Here is a 17,396-nt window from a genome sequence, read left to right as displayed (position 1 = left end):
GATTTGTACTACAAGAGAAATGTTTTTGGATGTGACTGTTTTCATAATAAATTGGCAAATTTAAAGGCAAACAAGCTTATGGTGGCTGAACTCCAAAATGTTGTTTCAAAGGGTGGCTAGCTAGATGCCCAATTACAAAAATAAATTACACACCACCACAAAATTCAAACATTAGACATTTTTAGTCATTTATTGGATTATTAGCTTCATCTAGAGGAATACTCTGGGTAGCTCATATTCTGTTCAGTCTCTGTACTGCTGAAATACATCTGTTTAAAATCACACAGTAGGTTTATAGGGTCATTATTCTTACATGCACAGAGAAATTCTTTTTTGCACATCCTCTTCTACACCAGGATTAATGTGTATAACTACTTTATTTAAAAGCTTCTCTTTTCCTTCATATTTATAGGTAGATCATTCCAGACTTTGTGTGTTGCATGGCTAAATGTATCCCTGTAAAAAATGTATTTATTTTTTGAGAATCAAGATTTAATATTTCTAGTAGTAAATTGTCTTTTGTTCTTTTTCCTCATACTCTCCATACCAAAGACAAGAGTCATCAAAGATTAAAACATGCCAGATAAGTTACAAGAAATCAATTTGGATATGAAAATAGTGGCAGGTTCTCAAAGGAATGTGACAAATGTGAATTGTTTTGTTATACTTTGCCCTGCCAGTCTGTCATTGGCTTTGTTATGAATGACTTGTCACTTGACTAATGCATTAACGGTACTGTTTTGATTTGAGATTCCCTGTTGATCATTCTGTTTTGTGCTGAGAAAGCATTTTCCAAATTTGACCCAAGGGAATCTAGTGTTTTCAAGTGAAGTAATCAGATAGGCACTGTGGAAAAATAAAGTGGAGATTACATCTTTGTAAAGTATTCTGCATTGATATTGTATTATCGACAAATTCTGTCATTTATTAGCATGTAGTGCCTATAAAAGTATTCACCCGCTTGGAAATTTTCTCATTTTATTGTTGTACAATGCTGAAACACAGGGGGTTTAATTTTGCTTTTTTTGAAAATGATCAACAGTAAATGAAGAACATCAAAGTGAAAACAGATCTCTGCAAACTGGTCTAAATAATTTACAGATATAAAACACTAAATTAACTGATCGTGTAAGTATTCACTTAATTTAATAAGACACACCTAAAGTGATCACTGGTGTAGCCAGTTGGTTTTAGAAGTCACAGAATTCGTTCATTGGAGATCACCTGTCTATAGACAAGGGGTTTCAGTTAACTGTAGTATAAATGCACCATATTTACAATATCCTACTTGTGCTGAGTGAGTATTGTGGCCTAACCAATACAATGAAGACAAAAGAGCACTTTGAAAAAGAAACTTTGTGAAAATGGGATTAAAAAACATAAATAAACAGGATGGATAGAAGCTCTTATCCAAGTCACTGAATATCCATTTAAAATTAAATTAAGAAATGAAAAGAGCATGGTACAGCTATAAATCTGCCTACAGCATACCATCCTCAACAACTGAGTGCAAGAACAAGAATAGTGAGGGAGGTCACCGAGAGACCTATAAGAACTTTGATAGTGAATGTGATTGGAGAGACGCTACTGTTTCACAGGTACTTCACCAGTCTCAGAATTATGGGACAGTGATAAAGAGAAAGCCACTATTTTAAAAAACGCACTTACGACATCTCATCTAGTGTTTGCCAAATGCATATGAGAGACTGTGGAGTCAGTTGGAAGAAGATTCTGTGGACTGATGAGACCGAAATGGAGGTTTTTGGCCATCCGACTGTCATGTTAACACTACTTATTATTAAAAACACAACATCAGCACCATGAAGTATGATAGTGTCAGTTCATGCTGTGAGGATGCTTCTCTTCAGCATGTTCTGGAAAGTCTGTGGAGATAGACCGTAAAATGAATGCAGCAAAATACATGGAAATCCTAGAGGAAAACCTTAGCTGATCTGTAAGAAACCTGCACCTTCGGAGAAGATTTGTTTTACTGCATCACAACAACTCCAAGCAGAAAGCCAAAGCTACACAGTAATGACTTAAAAACAACAATGTTTAGAGTCAGAATCCAGATCTCAATCCAATTGAGAATTTGTGGCTGGATTTGAAAAAGGCTGTTCACTCATGATTTCCATGTAGCCTGATGGAGACTGAGTAGTTTTGCAAAAAAGAATGGAGAAAATAATAGTGCCCTGATGTGAAAAACTGATAAAGAGACCTGAGCACACAGAGTAAAGGCTGTCATGGCTGACAAAAGCACATCTACTAAATATTGGCTTAAAGGGAGTTAACTGATCAATTACTTTGAGTTTTATGTGGTACATACTTTTTTATAGGTAGTGTACCTAACTCAGTAATTTTGAAGGTGTTTATGGCTAGAAGATACCATTCTTCCTTTTGTCTCCAGTGTGTCTTGAGTGCTTGGTGTAAATGTTCTGGTCAGAGCTGTGAAATCCTTTTGATATATTTTGAGTGCTACTGTCCATTTTAATAGATTTCCAGACCACAGATTTTTACAGTCTACCTTGTTTACGGACCTTTGGAATGAGGTTCCACCAAGCATTATTAGATGGCTTTATCTAGCTACCCATCTGGTGGCTTTGCCAGGATCCCTACATGTCTCCACAACATTTATTTTTTAATAAATTCTGTAAACAGCTGCTTTATACTCCTGCTATGTTGATTGTTCTAATTTGTTAGTCATCTGAAGAAGGTGAATTTGATATTGTCGAGTTTTTGTTTTGACATTTTCTGTCAATCATTTAAGTCATCCTATGGTATAATAAAAGGAGGAACTGTATGAAAATACATTTGACAAAAAGAAAAAACCCTTTTATTTGTATTTCACAAAAAAAAAATGTACAAAATCCTCAGAGCCTGCAGGGAAAAAAATTTTCATTATTTAAATTCCAAAAGTAATCAAACCTTTTAAAACCCTTATTAAGATTCAAGTGTCTTTGTGGAGGCACTGCCTGCTTTAGGAATCTTTAAAAAGTTTTTAAAGATTAGTCTGTTTAGAGTTGAGCATAGAATTCACACGGTCTGTTTGAAGTTCCTCATACTGTATATTCCAAATACATTTTGGCACAGTACATTGTTTGCTATACCCACCTTCTTAAGGTCAGAATTCAAATTCACTCCCTGAGGGTCACACAACTATTAATCAGTGGCAAAATTGCTCTGAAGAATGACCCTGCTTGTCTGTCTTCATCTTCTTAAATTCATTTTCTCTTTGGTTTCCTTGGAAGCAGATGCATGTATATGAAATTACAGGGGTAGTGGGACCAGTTTAGTGTCGTGTTTTACAAATGAGTTTGACTCTGCTGTGAGAACTCGATAATTTTTATTTAACAAAAACACCATCTTACAGCCAAATGCATTTCCTCCCTTCCCCTCTTCCGGTTTCCCTCCAGCATTCCTCCTCCTGCAGCCTACATTACCCCCTAACACTTAATGGTATTATATATAAATTATCCCACATTTAGGCTTTTCAGTATGCTTCAAATATAGTGTACTGTCTGTCTATATAGCAGTTGTTCCATATTTTAATATCATTTTTGCTGGTATGTTTAATTTTTTGCCACTTTTATCAGTCCTTTATTAGTGTTTTGCTTAAGAGATCAACCTTTTTCCCCCACCAGAATGCCTGGAGAGCTTCTCAAGCAGGCTTCTGTCATTTTCAGGGAATTGCCATTTCTCTCTTGTAGTCTGCTTCTGTATTGCTCTTGTGGCCACGAGGGACAGTTGTTTTATCACCTCTTGGACTTCTTTGGGTAGGGTTAGCCTCTTTGTACTAGTGTTCATCCTTCAGGGGTGCATTCTGGGCGATGCACTTCCAAATCCATCATGAAATGGAAGGGAGCTGTGATTCTCTAAAGCCTGTCACTGTCAACAAATATTAAATCTCCTTTAACTCATATGCTTTCAATGAGGTTGTATAAATTGATAATAATACATAACTAGAATTAAATCTTTTTTGGAAAAAATATGACTTCTGTCATATTATAGTGCTTCAAAACATTATTATTCACAAACAAAGGTAGCCATGGAAACAGAAGTGATGACAGGAAACACAGTTTTGAAGAGGCCAAGTCTACATCTTGACTTAATATGTTATTCTGGTATTCCAATCAGTGCCACAGCTGCGAGTCCTGCCGGGCTCATAACAGGGTGTTAGGTTAGCAAGATGATCACAATACTAAGTAAGAGGGTGCAACCAAAGCATATTAAACATAAGAAGGAGAGAAAAAACATAGGAGGAAAGCAACATGCAAGTTAACAATTAAGTAATCAGCAACATGAAACATTACCCTTTTGATTTGGTTTTGGCACAAAAGACCAGAGATATATAGTAGGTTTTAGAAATACTGAGAAATGTAAGTCAGTTCCTCCACAAAAGACATAATGCAAGATATGCATGAACATTTCTATTAAAATGAATCTAATCTACTACACGAACCTATAATTATTTATTCTCCTATTATTCAGTCCACATCTGTAATGTCATACTCTTATAACCATTATTTTCTGCTTTCTATTCACTTAATAAAAATAGGATAATATTATAGCATACCTGCATTATTCCTGCCTCTGTGAAATGCTTAAATTAGAAAACTCAGTCTCACACTGATGCCAGATATGGGACAATTTGTCTGCATGCCGTTATTCCCCTCCTCTGATCGCCTACTAACTCATCATGCTTATTTAAGTGGCTAATTTCCATGTGCTTCAGCTGGTTTGTTGCTATTGCCACAATATTATAAAGACTTTTGACGCATAACAAATTTTGCATCATAACTGAAATGTGAAATAGAGCAGTACCAGATAATACTCCATTTTTTTCTGCCATATCAGAACAGCTCTGGTACACATGTTCTCTCACTGCATGACTGCATCTGCGTGTGCATCTTGACATGCCTTGAATAAGGAGTGGCAGAAAAGGACAGTCGACGCAATCTCTTCCTCATAGGTCATCCTATACCATTATTTGCTACATGCTATTTTTTTTTTTTTTACTTTTTCAGCTTCAGGTAAACAAATAAAAATCTCTATGTTAAAAATGCTAGATTTAGACTCAAAACATTTTTGGAATTTTTTGAAGAAAATAAAATGTCAGTCTAACTGTGGTTATGCACATCTCTCTCTATATATAAAAAATACAACGTCTGTCTGTTGTATGTCTGTCAACTTTTCATAAGAGAATGACTTAATGGATTTAGATTGGGTTTTTTTTCTATAATTTGCCTGAACATTCCAGTTGATTTTTGTGATTTCTGTCATTGCTCTATGTATCATAGTTCACTTGCGGTACCAATTTATTGGCGCTAATCTGAGAGACATGCAGCGGGCCGAGAGGAGGGGGGTGAGGACCTCTTCACTCACGCACCAGCCTCGGGGCATGTACCTTACCTCCTCTAAGCTTGTAAACGAGAGAACTACTTAACAGATTTAGATCGGGTATTTTCTGTAACTCGCTTGAACATTCCAGTTGATTTTGCGACTTCTTTCATTGCACTAAGAATCATAGTTCACTTGCAGGAGCGATACATTCACTCTAATTCGAGACAGAGGCTGCAGGCTGAGGGGAGGAGGAAGAGTGACGTCAGGACTAGGGAGCCTGGCGGGGACCTCCTCACTGTCCTGTTTCACTATTACGCGGCCGGAGCCACGGGAATGGCTAGTACAGTATAATTCAATCTTGTTAAAAATACCTCTCAGTCTTGTCAATGCTTTTCTCAGGCACACTTCTTGCGCTCTCAGCTCTTATAAATTTTAACGTTTTCCTCACTTTAAGTTCCCATATAAAGAAGACGTATTATGTCCAAATCTTATTGAAGAATTTCATCACGATGGGTTATCAACAGAAGAAATGAGTACACGGGCAATCCTAGCACCTAGAAATGAGGAAGTCAAACAAATTTACGCCAAAAATGTCGATTGGTAACAGGCAAAATGGTTAAACACGTATCAATAGGCTATGCTGAAACAGTTGGTGGTGATTGTGCAGTAGATGAAAACAACAACTTACAATGTTACGAAGAATATCAAGAACCATTTACACTGTCCGCTCTTCCAGCGCACGAATTACTGTAGAAGAAAGGTAATGTAGTACATCTCCCGCGATTAACATTAGACACCAAAGGAGATCTTGATATGCCGTTCGTATTAAAACATTAAGAGTTTCCCATTAGAGTAGCTTTTGCAAAGACAATTAACAAATCTCAGAGCCAAACATTCAAAAAAGTCATTTTATTTAATAGAGAGAAAGAAACGAAATGAAGTCACGGGCAGTTATACATCACGTGGATGCAAATGTAACACTTCACATGAAAATTAAAATGTGTTTAAATTGTACATTCACAACCCCATACGCGAGCGGTAGAACTGCAAAGTGGCTAGTGTGTAGCGCTGGCCAGGGGGTTGGCGAGCGAAGCGAGCAGGGGGCAATGCCCCCTAGTAGTACTTAAAAATGTAAATATTTACTACTATTTGTGTATTTGGTGTATTTCTATACATACAGTATACTGTATTTAGTGTACAGACCAGATTAAAAAATAAAGTTTAATTAAGTTAGCTGCATCAAATGGTATCTATATAGCGCATTTTTCATGCAAAAGTGAAGCTCATTGAGCTTAACATATGACAAGAAAAATAATTAGCTTAAAAAAAAATCTCTGATGTTTATTCTGGCAAAAGTCAGTACCTAATTTGAAAAATATACACCATGGTCAATTAACCAGGGAGGAGAGTAAGACAAAGAATCCACTTAGCATGGATGCTGGAGAAAATAAATATCTTGGTTAGGGATTCCAAGGCCAAAAAAGAAAAGAAACTCAGTATTTATAAAGTAAATGGTGATTTTAAAGTGCTCCTTTACTTCAGTCTTGAATAGATTCTTAGATTTACTTTTAAAAGCTTAACTAGTGAAAACACACATATATAAAAGAAAATGTTTTTTCTTTGAAATAACTGTATTTTCAAGCAACACTGTTTCAACAATTTTTTTTCAATGCACATTTATTTATTTTTTTAACATGAATCTTATTAGGTTGACCATAAAGGGCTAAGTGGATCCCGAAATGGTTAAACATATAGTGTTTGTTCAACATACTGTAAGTAACTCAGTAAAAATAATCAACCCATCCATCCTCTAATTCACTTGAATAGCTCGGCATTGTAGCCATAGTGAGCACAAGGTGAGAGACCACTGAGCAGGACACACGTCCACCACACGGCATACTGATGCACTCACTCAAAAGTCATTCATAATGAGCAAATGTGGTAAGCACATGGTTTGGAGGAAAAAACTAAGACCCCCAGAGAAAAATGGACCCGGACACAGGGAGAATGTGCAGACTCCATGCATACACTGCCTAGACTGATATTTGAGCCATGGATTGAGGGGCAGTGAAGTTGCTGCATTAACATGTGCACTACTATGCTACTTAGGCTTACTCCACATTAATATGGGAAAATCTGAAAATTATTTTTTTTATTAATTTTGGCCTTCCTTCCACATTGAAAGGGTGTTGACTGAAACACTGAAAAAAAATCTTTTTAAAAGTGTTTTTTTGAATTAAATTTGAAAATGTCTGTTCTTAAGTAGCAGTGTGGGTTGGGAAAACCAAGCTTTTCAAAAATGCTGATCAAGCACTGGCTTTAGTTTTGCTGTGGTAATGCCTTTTGTGATCTCATAGTTCTTTCCTTACTTTGCTACATCAACTGCACCTTGACATTTCACCATGTTCATTTGGCTGGACTCTCACCCTATACTTTTCATGGCTTTGGCTACCTTATACTCATTTGTAACCTTTAAAATCAAGTGACCATTGACTGTCCACACAGAGAAGTCTAGTTTAGTGTTTTCTTCAGGTGCTATTTGTATCCTGCATGTTTGACAGGAAAAATGTGTGCACTTTTGGTGTTTCTATGGCCAAGAGCAGCGTTTGGGGGTGGCAAGTGGGGCGACCGCCCCAGGCTCCGCACCTAAAGGGGCCCTGCTTTTGAGGTCTGCGTGTTCTGTTCAAGCAGATTTGTCAAGTTATATTCTCCAGTATATATATATATATATATATATATATATATATATATATATATATATGTATATATATATATATATATATATATATATATATATATATATATATTTGAGATTCTTCTAAGATGAGCCCTCTTCAAGGTCAAATTCCGTACATATGCATCTTTAAAAATATTCCATAGTCCACCTTCATCACCCGAAAAGGGTCGGCAGTATAATCCCTTCATAAAATAGGTATAGCCCATTAGTCGCTGGGTTGGCTTCTGTTTTGACTTAGGTACAACTGATGGCTTGTCGCTTATTACTCATTTGTGTCCGGAGAGCCTACCATCATTTCTTAGTCAAGTCTTTGGTTCATTTGCTACAGTGGGCCTATTTGAAACAGTGCGGGAAGTGTTTGGTAGTGGAATGCACAGCAACGTTTTATTACTGGTTTAGCCATATTGCTGTCGACCACATGAGTGGAAGAGATTGTGGTGCACTTTTTTAATAGAATATATCGTTTAATTTTGATAAAGTCTGCCTGTTATCTTGCAAAAATGTAGCTGAATACTGTAATGAAAAAATCCGGTGTATGTTGACATTATTTTTATTTAATTCACACGCAAGTTTATAAAGTCCACATATACAGGTAACAGCGTTTGAGCGGCCCTGCGTGGGGTTGGTCAGCTCTAGGCCCTGCACACCCCTAAGGCTGCCTCTGTCTGTGGCAATCTCAAAACAAAATATCTGTGTTTAACAAGGTAAGTCTCAATACGAACAATAAGTTAATAACATGTAAGAGTTAAAAAAATCAATTTCTTATTTCATGGTAGTTACATGTAAGCTCTTATTAATACCCAAACTGAAGCCGTTGCCTGTCATATGCCACCCAATGCTAAAGGGCCAGGATGTGGCTCCTTCTGGGCATAGAACTAGATTCTTCTTCTTCTTCTTTTGGCTGCTCCCATTAGGGGTCGCCACAGCGGATCATCTTCTTCCATATCTTTTTGTCCTCTACATCTTGCTCCGTTACACCCATCACCTGCATATCCTCTCTCAGCACATCCAAAAACCTGTTTGGCCTTCCTCTTTTCCTTTTACGTGGCAGCTCTGTCCTTAACATCCTATTCCCAATATACTCTGACTTTGTCTCCCAACCGTCCAACCTGATCTGACCCTCTAATGTCCTCATTTCTAATCCTATCCATCCTCGTCATGCCCAATGCAAATCTTAACATCTTTAACTCTGCCACCTCCAGCTCTGTCTCCTGCTTTCTGGTCAGTGCCACTGTCTCTAACCCATATAACATAGCTGGTCTCACTACCGTCCTATTGACCTTCCCTTTCATTCTTGCTGATATCCGTCTGTCACAAATCTCTCCTGACACTCTTCTCCACCCATTCCACCCTGCCTGCACTCTCTTTTTCACCAAGAACATTAGATTAATTGTGAACTACATTAATTGTGTTCAATAAATTAATAGATGGAAGTTCTTTAAAGAAATCTGTTTCACTTTGATGTAGCAGTGAAACAACAACATAACCATATTATGTGATAATATTATTCTAATGCATATTTTCAAAGCATTACTTTATTTCTTTTCGCAGCTGCATATGTCTAAAGTTGTCATAATTCTGCAGCTTCAGCTTACTTCATAGAGTGGTTCAAGCATTAGTGTGAGTCACATGCAAATAATTCCACGGTCCAGATATTTTTGTGTTAAAAACGTTTTAGTAAAATGCAAAGCAAAACAGTTTACACAAAATAAACAGAAAAATTAACATTGCAAAGAAAAGGAAAGTTCTTGTAGAAAATGTTTAAGGCTTAAGTATCTTTTCTTTAATTTTTTAGAGGACAAGGGACAGCACACACCTTCATATGTTCAAACAATAGTTAGGAAACCGTATACCATTGTTCTGTTAGTAAGCTACTCTAACAGTTCATGCTTCTAGTAGAAAGACTAGAAGGGTAAATTAACATTCTGTTTTTACGGAAGTAACTGAGAAAGTTCTATTTCATGTTAACTTACAGGTAGTAAAAGATAAAACCAGTATCTAATTAAGCATTTGGAATTCATGTTCTGTTCAAATTAAGCAAACACTTATGCGAATTTTAATGATTACCTTTCTAAGATTGGCTAGTTTCTATGAAGTGTTCAATGGGCAATGAATTCCATATCTTGCAATATTAAATTAGCTTAGAATACGTACAGTCATGTGTGCTGTTTTCCAGTTTAAAAAAAAAATCATTTGAGCATTACTTAGATTAATTCTGAGAAAAGTTGTTATTCTCTGTCATGTTAAAAACAAATGAAATCGTTGACAGTAAGGAAAATATAATTAAAGGAATAACTCTAGTATTTATTATTTGATCATAATTTATCTAATACCACATTTGGAGCAGTGTTTTGTTATTGGACTTCTGTGCTCGTCATGGATTGTCCATAACGAACACCATGTTCAAGCATAAGGGTGTTCATATGTGCACTTGGCACCAGGACACCCTAGGCCTCAGGTCGATGATCGACTTTGTGGTCGTGTCGTCGGACTTGCGGCCATATGTCTTGGACACTCGGGTGAAGAGAGGGGCGGAGCTGTCAACTGATCACCACCTGGTGGTGAGTTGGCTTCGATGGTGGGGGAAAATGTCGGTCAGACCTGGTAGGCCCAAACGTGTTGTGAGGGTCTGCTGGGAACGGCTGGCAGAGTCCCCTGTCAGAAGTAGCTTCAACTCCCACCTCCGGCAGAACTTCAACCACGTCCCGAGGGAGGTGGGGACATTGAGTCCGAATGGGCCATGTTCCGTGCCTCTATTGTTGAGGCGGCTGACCGGAGCTGTGGCCGCAAGGTGGTCGGTGCCTGTCGTGGCGGCAATCCCGAACCCGTTGGTGGACACCGGTGAGGGATGCCGTCAAGCTGAAGAAGGAGTCCTATAGGACTTTTTTGTCCTGTGGGTCTCTGGAGGCAGCTGATAGGTACCGGCAGGCCAAGCGGAACGCGGCTTCGTTGTTGCTGAGGCAAAACTCGGGCATGGGAGGAGTTTGGAGAGGCCATGGAGAACGACTTTGGACGGCTTCGAGGAGATTCTGGTCCACCGTCCGCGTCTCAGGAGGGGAAGCAGTGCAGTGTCAACACCGTATATGGTGGGGATGGTGCGCTGCTGACCTCACTGACGCTGTGGGTCGGTGGGAGGAGTACTTCAAGACCTCCTCAATCCCACTAACATGCCTTCCAATGAGGAAGCAGAGCCTGGGGACTCTGAGGTGGGCTCTCCCATCTCTGGGACTGAAGTCACCGAGGTGGTCAAAAACTCCTTGGTGGCAGGGCCCCGGGTGGATGAGATACGCGAGTTCCTTAAGGCTCTGGATGTTGTAGGACTGTCTTGGTTGACACGCCTCTGCAACATCGCATGGACATCGGGACAGTGCCTCTGGATTGGCAGACGGGGTGGTGGTCCCCTCTTTAAAAGGGGACCGGAGGGTGTGTTCCAACTATAGAGGGATCACACTCCTCAGCCTCCCTGGAAAAGTCTATTCGGGGTTCTGGAGAGGAGGGTCCGTCGGATAGTGAACCTCGGATTCAGGAGGAACAGTGTGGTTTCCGTCCTGGTCGCAGAACAGTGGACCAGCTCTTCACCCTTAGCAGAGTCCTGGAGGGTGCATGGGAGTTTGCCCGACCGGTCTACATGTGTTTTGTGGACTTGGAAAAGGCATTCGACCGTGTCCCTCGGGAATCCTGTGGGGGTGCTCGGGAGTATGGGGTACCGGACCCCTGATAAGAGCTGTTCGGTCTCTGTACAACCGGTGTCAGAGCTTGGTCCGCATTGCCGCAGTAAGTCGAGCCCGCTTTCCAGTGAGAGTTGGACTCCGCCAGGGCTGCCCTTTGTCACCGATTCTGTTCATAACTTTTATGGACAGAATTTCTAGGCGCAGCCAGGGTGTTGAAGGGGTCCGGTTTGGTGGACTCAGGATTGGGTCACTGCTTTTTGCAGATGATGTTGTCCTGTTTGCTTCATCAGGCCGTGATCTTCAGCTCTCTCTGGATCGGTTCGCAGCTGAGTGTGAAGCGGCTGGGATGAGAATCAGCACCTCCAAATCCGAGAGCATGGTCCTCAGCCGGAAAAGGGTGGAGTGCCCTCTCAGGGTTGGGGGAGAGATCCTGCCCCAAGTGGAGGAGTTCAAGTATCTCGGGGTCTTGTTCACGAGTGAGGGAAGAATGGAGCGTGAGATCGACAGGCGGATCGGTGCAGCGCATCCGCAGTGATGCGGGCTCTGCATCGGTCTGTCGTGGTGAAAAAGGAGCTGAGCCGTAAGGCAAAGCTCTCAATTTACCAGTCGATCTACGCTCCTACCCTCACCTATGGTCATGAGCTATGGGTAGTGACCGAAAGAACGAGATCGCGAATACAAGCGGCTGAAATGAGTTTCCTCCGCAGGGTGTCTGGGCTTTCCCTTAAAGATAGGGTGAGAAGCTCAGTCATCCGGGAGGGGCTCAGAGTAGAGCCACTGCTCCTCCGCATCGAGAGGAGTCAGATGAGGTGGCTCGGGCATCTGATCAGGATGCCTCCTGGACGCCTCCCTGGTGAGGTGTTCCGGCACGCCCAACCGGGAGGAGGCCCCGGGGAAGACCCAGGACACGCTGGAGGGACTATGTCTCCCGGCTGGCCTGGGAACGCCTTTGGGATTCTCCCAGGAGAGCTGGAAGAAGTGGCCGGGGAGAGGGAAGTCTGGGCCTCTCTGCTTAAGCTGCTGCCCCCGCGACCCGACCTCGGATAAGCGGAAGAGGATGGATGGATGGACATTTGGATATATACTCAATTTCAGATTTTGGTTGAGTTGCTTATAGCTTTTCCAAGATACTTGATTTAGATTTCTATATTATGTTTTTTTTAACACACAATGAAATGATAAGTATTATGATATTTTAAGAAGACTAGTGTTTGAACAAAATTACAAAACAAAAAATGTGTCACAGTGTAATTCTGAAATGTGAATGGGATTATTATTTCTTTTTATTGCTCTTTTTATTATATGTTCACAATACACAAACTGTCAGATAATAACATATTGCTGTAGTACCAGTTATACTTAAATGTGCCACCTGGTATTTAGAATACTGTACGCCACTGGTGGCAGCTTAGCTATAAGGGTCTTATCACAGAGACTGTCCTTTTTGCAGTTTTTTGCCGATGACCAAGAGCTGGATTCCTGTTCAATATGTGTTTATCTAAGGAACATGTCTTTGTTTAACTGGTCCCAATCCAAGGTTAGATTTTGCCCTGTGCCAAATGCTGCCAGGACGGCCACCATCTTCCCAACAATTCTGAAATGGCTAATCAGGTTAGAATAACGATGGTATTAGATTTGGGTCTTGGATAATAAGCACTGGTACCCTCTTTGTTCTGCAGAATATGGTTTTAGGTTTAAGAGGGATTTCTCTTTTTTCCTCCTTCAGTGCAGTTAAATGAAAGTTATGGTGTTTGTGGAATGAATGACGCTGTTTTTTGCAAGTTCAATTCATGCATTCATTTACTGTTGCATGCTGCAATTTTTCTGTAGTTACATGATATTTACAATAAACATGAATTTAAGAGTTTATTACAAAGGGGAGTCAACTTAAAGTTAGAAAATGGGATTCATCAGAAAATGGAACGAACATTAACAAAACTGATCATGTAATTTCTCAATGTAGTCTCCAACCTCCCGAATGCACTTGCGCCACCTGCCTGGAAGTGCATGGATTCCAGCAGAATAAGAATTTTTTTCTCGCAACATACATGGGTTATACGTTTTTTTGTCAATATTTGACAGTTTTAATTTCTTTTGAAATCTTTTGCTGAAAAGTATTATTTGGTTTTTCTCTTCCCCAGGATAGTTTTCCTGCCCGGTTTGGAGGAATTCATTTTGTGAATCAGCCGTGGTACATTCATGCTCTCTACACGGTCATAAGGCCATTTTTAAAGGAGAAGACTAGAAAAAGGGTAAGTAGAAAATGTTAAAATGAATAACACAGATTTTTATCAGTCAGTGTTAAGTAGCAGATTCACATTTAAAGTGTCTAAAGTGTTCAGATCTGTAGTTCTTTGAATTACATTTCTTAACATTGCACTGCATAAAAATCATTCTTACTATGATATCGTATTTATATTACATATTGGAATTTTTTTACTCGTGATTCAAATTTGCACTAATTCAAAGATTTTTACCATTCCAGCCATAAATAAATTTAAGCTTCATGAATAACCTTTACAGGATTTGACATCACCACACAATACTCTGCTTTTATCTCCTTCACAAATCTAATGTACTATGCCATGATTGCTCCTTCTAGTATTGCCTCTGCTCCTCTCTACGTGAGCTTTGTACAGTTCAACTCCCAAAGCTGTGGTGGATTATCTTCTTTTCAAACAGGACCAGTGCCAACATTCAGTGCAGTAGTATTGTCTGCTGGAAGCACACGTGGGTCAGAGAGAACCTTTACAGGACAAGGGGGCTTCTTCTCCCAGAGCTCCTCCTAGAAGCACCCTAGCAGTGCTGCCCATTAAGACTACAAGTCTAGTGAGTCCCTGTGTGTGTCCAAATGGGAGCTCAATCAAAGGGATGCTGCATACTTGGGGAACACCAGGCCCTTGGAGACAGTCTCCCACTGTCTCTGTCTGGGATGCCAACCAAACCTTACCTTCCATGACTTGCATTTATTGGGCACCCTATAAGAAGAATCTAGAGAGATGAAATGGCACTGGAACTTTGCAAGAGTGTATCAGAAGGTTAGGGGGAAAGAATTTATGGGTTCCTAACCTTCTCACACAAAAAAATTCTAGTTTGACAGGTGGTAACAGTGGAATCTCACCAGGCACAGTTGGATAGATATGTTTCTGCTGCCATAAAAAGGGAACTAGCATCTGGTTTGGGAATTTTAGACTTTAAATAATAATAATAATTCTTTATATTTATATAGCACTTTTCTCAATACACAAAGCGCTTCAGTGAGTGGGGAGCCACTTCAATCACCATGTGTAGCATTTGGATGGATGATGCGATGGCAGCTACTTTTACACCAGTACACTCACCACACATTAGCTGTTAGGTGGTGAAGTTGTGAGAAAGATAGTCAATTAGAGACAGGGGATCATTACAGGGCCAGAATGACCAAGTCGTGGTGGGTAATTTAGCCTGGACATCGGGTTACACCCTACTCTTTAACAAAGGATGCACAGGGATCTCTTTATGACCACAGAGAGTCAGGACCTCGGTTTTATGTCTCATCCATAGGACGGCTCCATTTTAACCCTACATTGTCTCCATCACTACACTGGGGCATTGGGATCCACATTCAAACCATACGGTGTGCCCCCTGCTCTCCTCACCAACACCTCTTCCAGCAGCAACCCAACATTTTCCTAGATGGTCTCCAATCCAAATACTGGCCAGGCCCAGACATGCGTAGCTTTAATTTGACAACCAATTCTGAAGTGCATGTGGTACAGCTGCTTTAATGCAGGAATAGCAAGTGGCTGCCAGAGAACTTTTGGCACTATAGCATCAGAGAGCTGCTCCTGACCAAAGAAGTAATTCTTTGTTAAATGTAATGATTTTTGCCAATTTTGACTGTCTACACATTTTCCCTAATTTGGAGGGACACCAGAGGCCCATCCTATTGCACAATAAATTAAGCTTTGTGATTATTTCAATAGTATGAACACATAGTGAGTTTCATGACCAGTGCTGTATTCAGAATTTCCTGTCTTCCTAAACTGGATCTATGCTTTTTTTGACAGATATTTATGCATGGCAACAATCTTAACAGCTTACACCAGCTCATTCACCCAGAGATCCTACCTTCGGAATTTGGAGGGATGTTACCACCATATGATATGGGCACATGGGCAAGAACTCTGCTTGATCACGAATATGATGATGACAGTGAATACAACTCTGACTCTTACAATCTTTCAGTAAAAGAGCTGGAAAAAGATCTGTCTCCAAAAACCATGAAAAGGTCAGTGGCAGATCAGACGCATTGTAATTCTATGACAGAGCTGAACAATGATTATTTAAACTTGCTCAATCAACAGTAGCCAAACTAAATTAATTTGTCTGCATTTTTGTTTATGTCTGGAAAAAAGTATGCTCCAGTGCTTAAAACACTGATTTTTTAAATGTATACTGAAGGATAAAAAGGCATTTCACAGAATATGACTTTGTGCATCAGAGCTTTTTTACATGTCATCTTATCTGTGAAAACTCTCCAAGTTTACTCACAGATAAAAGACACTTGCAGGGTAGACTATCTTCCTAAAGCCTAAAACCAGCCATATCCCCCTTTTCATATTTTAATAAAGTCACCTTCTTCTACAATAAAGTGACATCACTTTTTAGCCAGAAAATTACATGAGAAATTTATGAGCAACTCATTGAAGAATTTCAGTTACAATCTAATTATTTTTCTGCCAGCTTTAAAGCCTATCAGAATACCTTTTACATGAAATTGTAATCCTGGTAGGGAGCAATATATACTCAGCAAAAAAAGAAACGTCCCTTTTTCAGGACTGTGTATTTCAACAATAATGTTTTAAAAATCCAAATAACTTTACAGATCTTCATTGTAAAGGGTTTAAACAATGTTTTCCATGCATGTTCAATTAACCATAATCAATTAATTAACATGCACCTGTGGAATGGTCGTTAAGACCTTAACAGCTTACAGAAAGTAGGCATTTAAGGTCACAGTTCTAAAAACGCAGGACACTAAAGAGACTTGTCTACCGACTGTGAAAAACACCCAAAGAAAGATGCCCAGGGTCCCTGCTCATCTGCGTGAACGTGCATTAGGCATGCTGCAGGGAGGCATGAGGACTGCTGATGTGGCTAGGGCAATAAATTGCCATGTCTGCACTGTGAGACGCCTAAGACAGCGCTACAGGGAGACAGGAAGGACAGCTGATCATCCTCGCAGTGGAAGACCACGTGTAACAACACCTGCACAGGATCGGTACATCCGAATATCACACCTGCATGACACGTACAGTATGGCCACAACAACTGCCCAAGTCTCACCAGGAACATTCAATCCCTCCATCAGTGCTCAGACTGTCCGCAATAGGCTGAGAGAGGCTGGACTGAGGGCTTGTAGGCCTGTTGTAAGGCAGGTCCTTACCAGACATCACCAGCAACAACGCCACCTGTGGGCACAAACCCACCTTCGCTGGACCAGACAGGAGTGGCAAAAAGTGCTCTTCACTGATGAGTCACAGTTTTGTCTCACCATGGGTGATGGACGGATTCGTGTTTATCCTCGAAGGAATTGAGCACGTCTGGGACCTGTTGGATCGCAGGGTGAGGGCTAGGGCCATTCCCCCCAGAAATGTCCAGGAACT

General features: G+C 40.2%; 1 protein-coding gene across 1 annotated transcript in view; it reads left to right on the top strand.

The window, feature by feature from the left end:
- Positions 1 to 17,396, top strand: part of clvs2 (clavesin 2) — a 155,347-nt gene that overhangs the window by 114,865 nt on the left and 23,086 nt on the right. The window contains exons 3-4 of the mRNA XM_039748408.1: positions 13,890 to 14,000; positions 15,798 to 16,018. Coding sequence (XP_039604342.1) covers positions 13,890 to 14,000; positions 15,798 to 16,018 — 332 coding nt within the window. The remainder of the gene's footprint in view (positions 1 to 13,889; positions 14,001 to 15,797; positions 16,019 to 17,396) is intronic.

This window comes from Polypterus senegalus, chromosome 3 (genome assembly GCF_016835505.1).
Source record: "Polypterus senegalus isolate Bchr_013 chromosome 3, ASM1683550v1, whole genome shotgun sequence".
Lineage (NCBI taxonomy): Eukaryota > Metazoa > Chordata > Cladistia > Polypteriformes > Polypteridae > Polypterus > Polypterus senegalus.
Note: the sequence above shows the minus strand (reverse complement) of the source record. Positions and strands in the feature narration are given on the sequence as shown.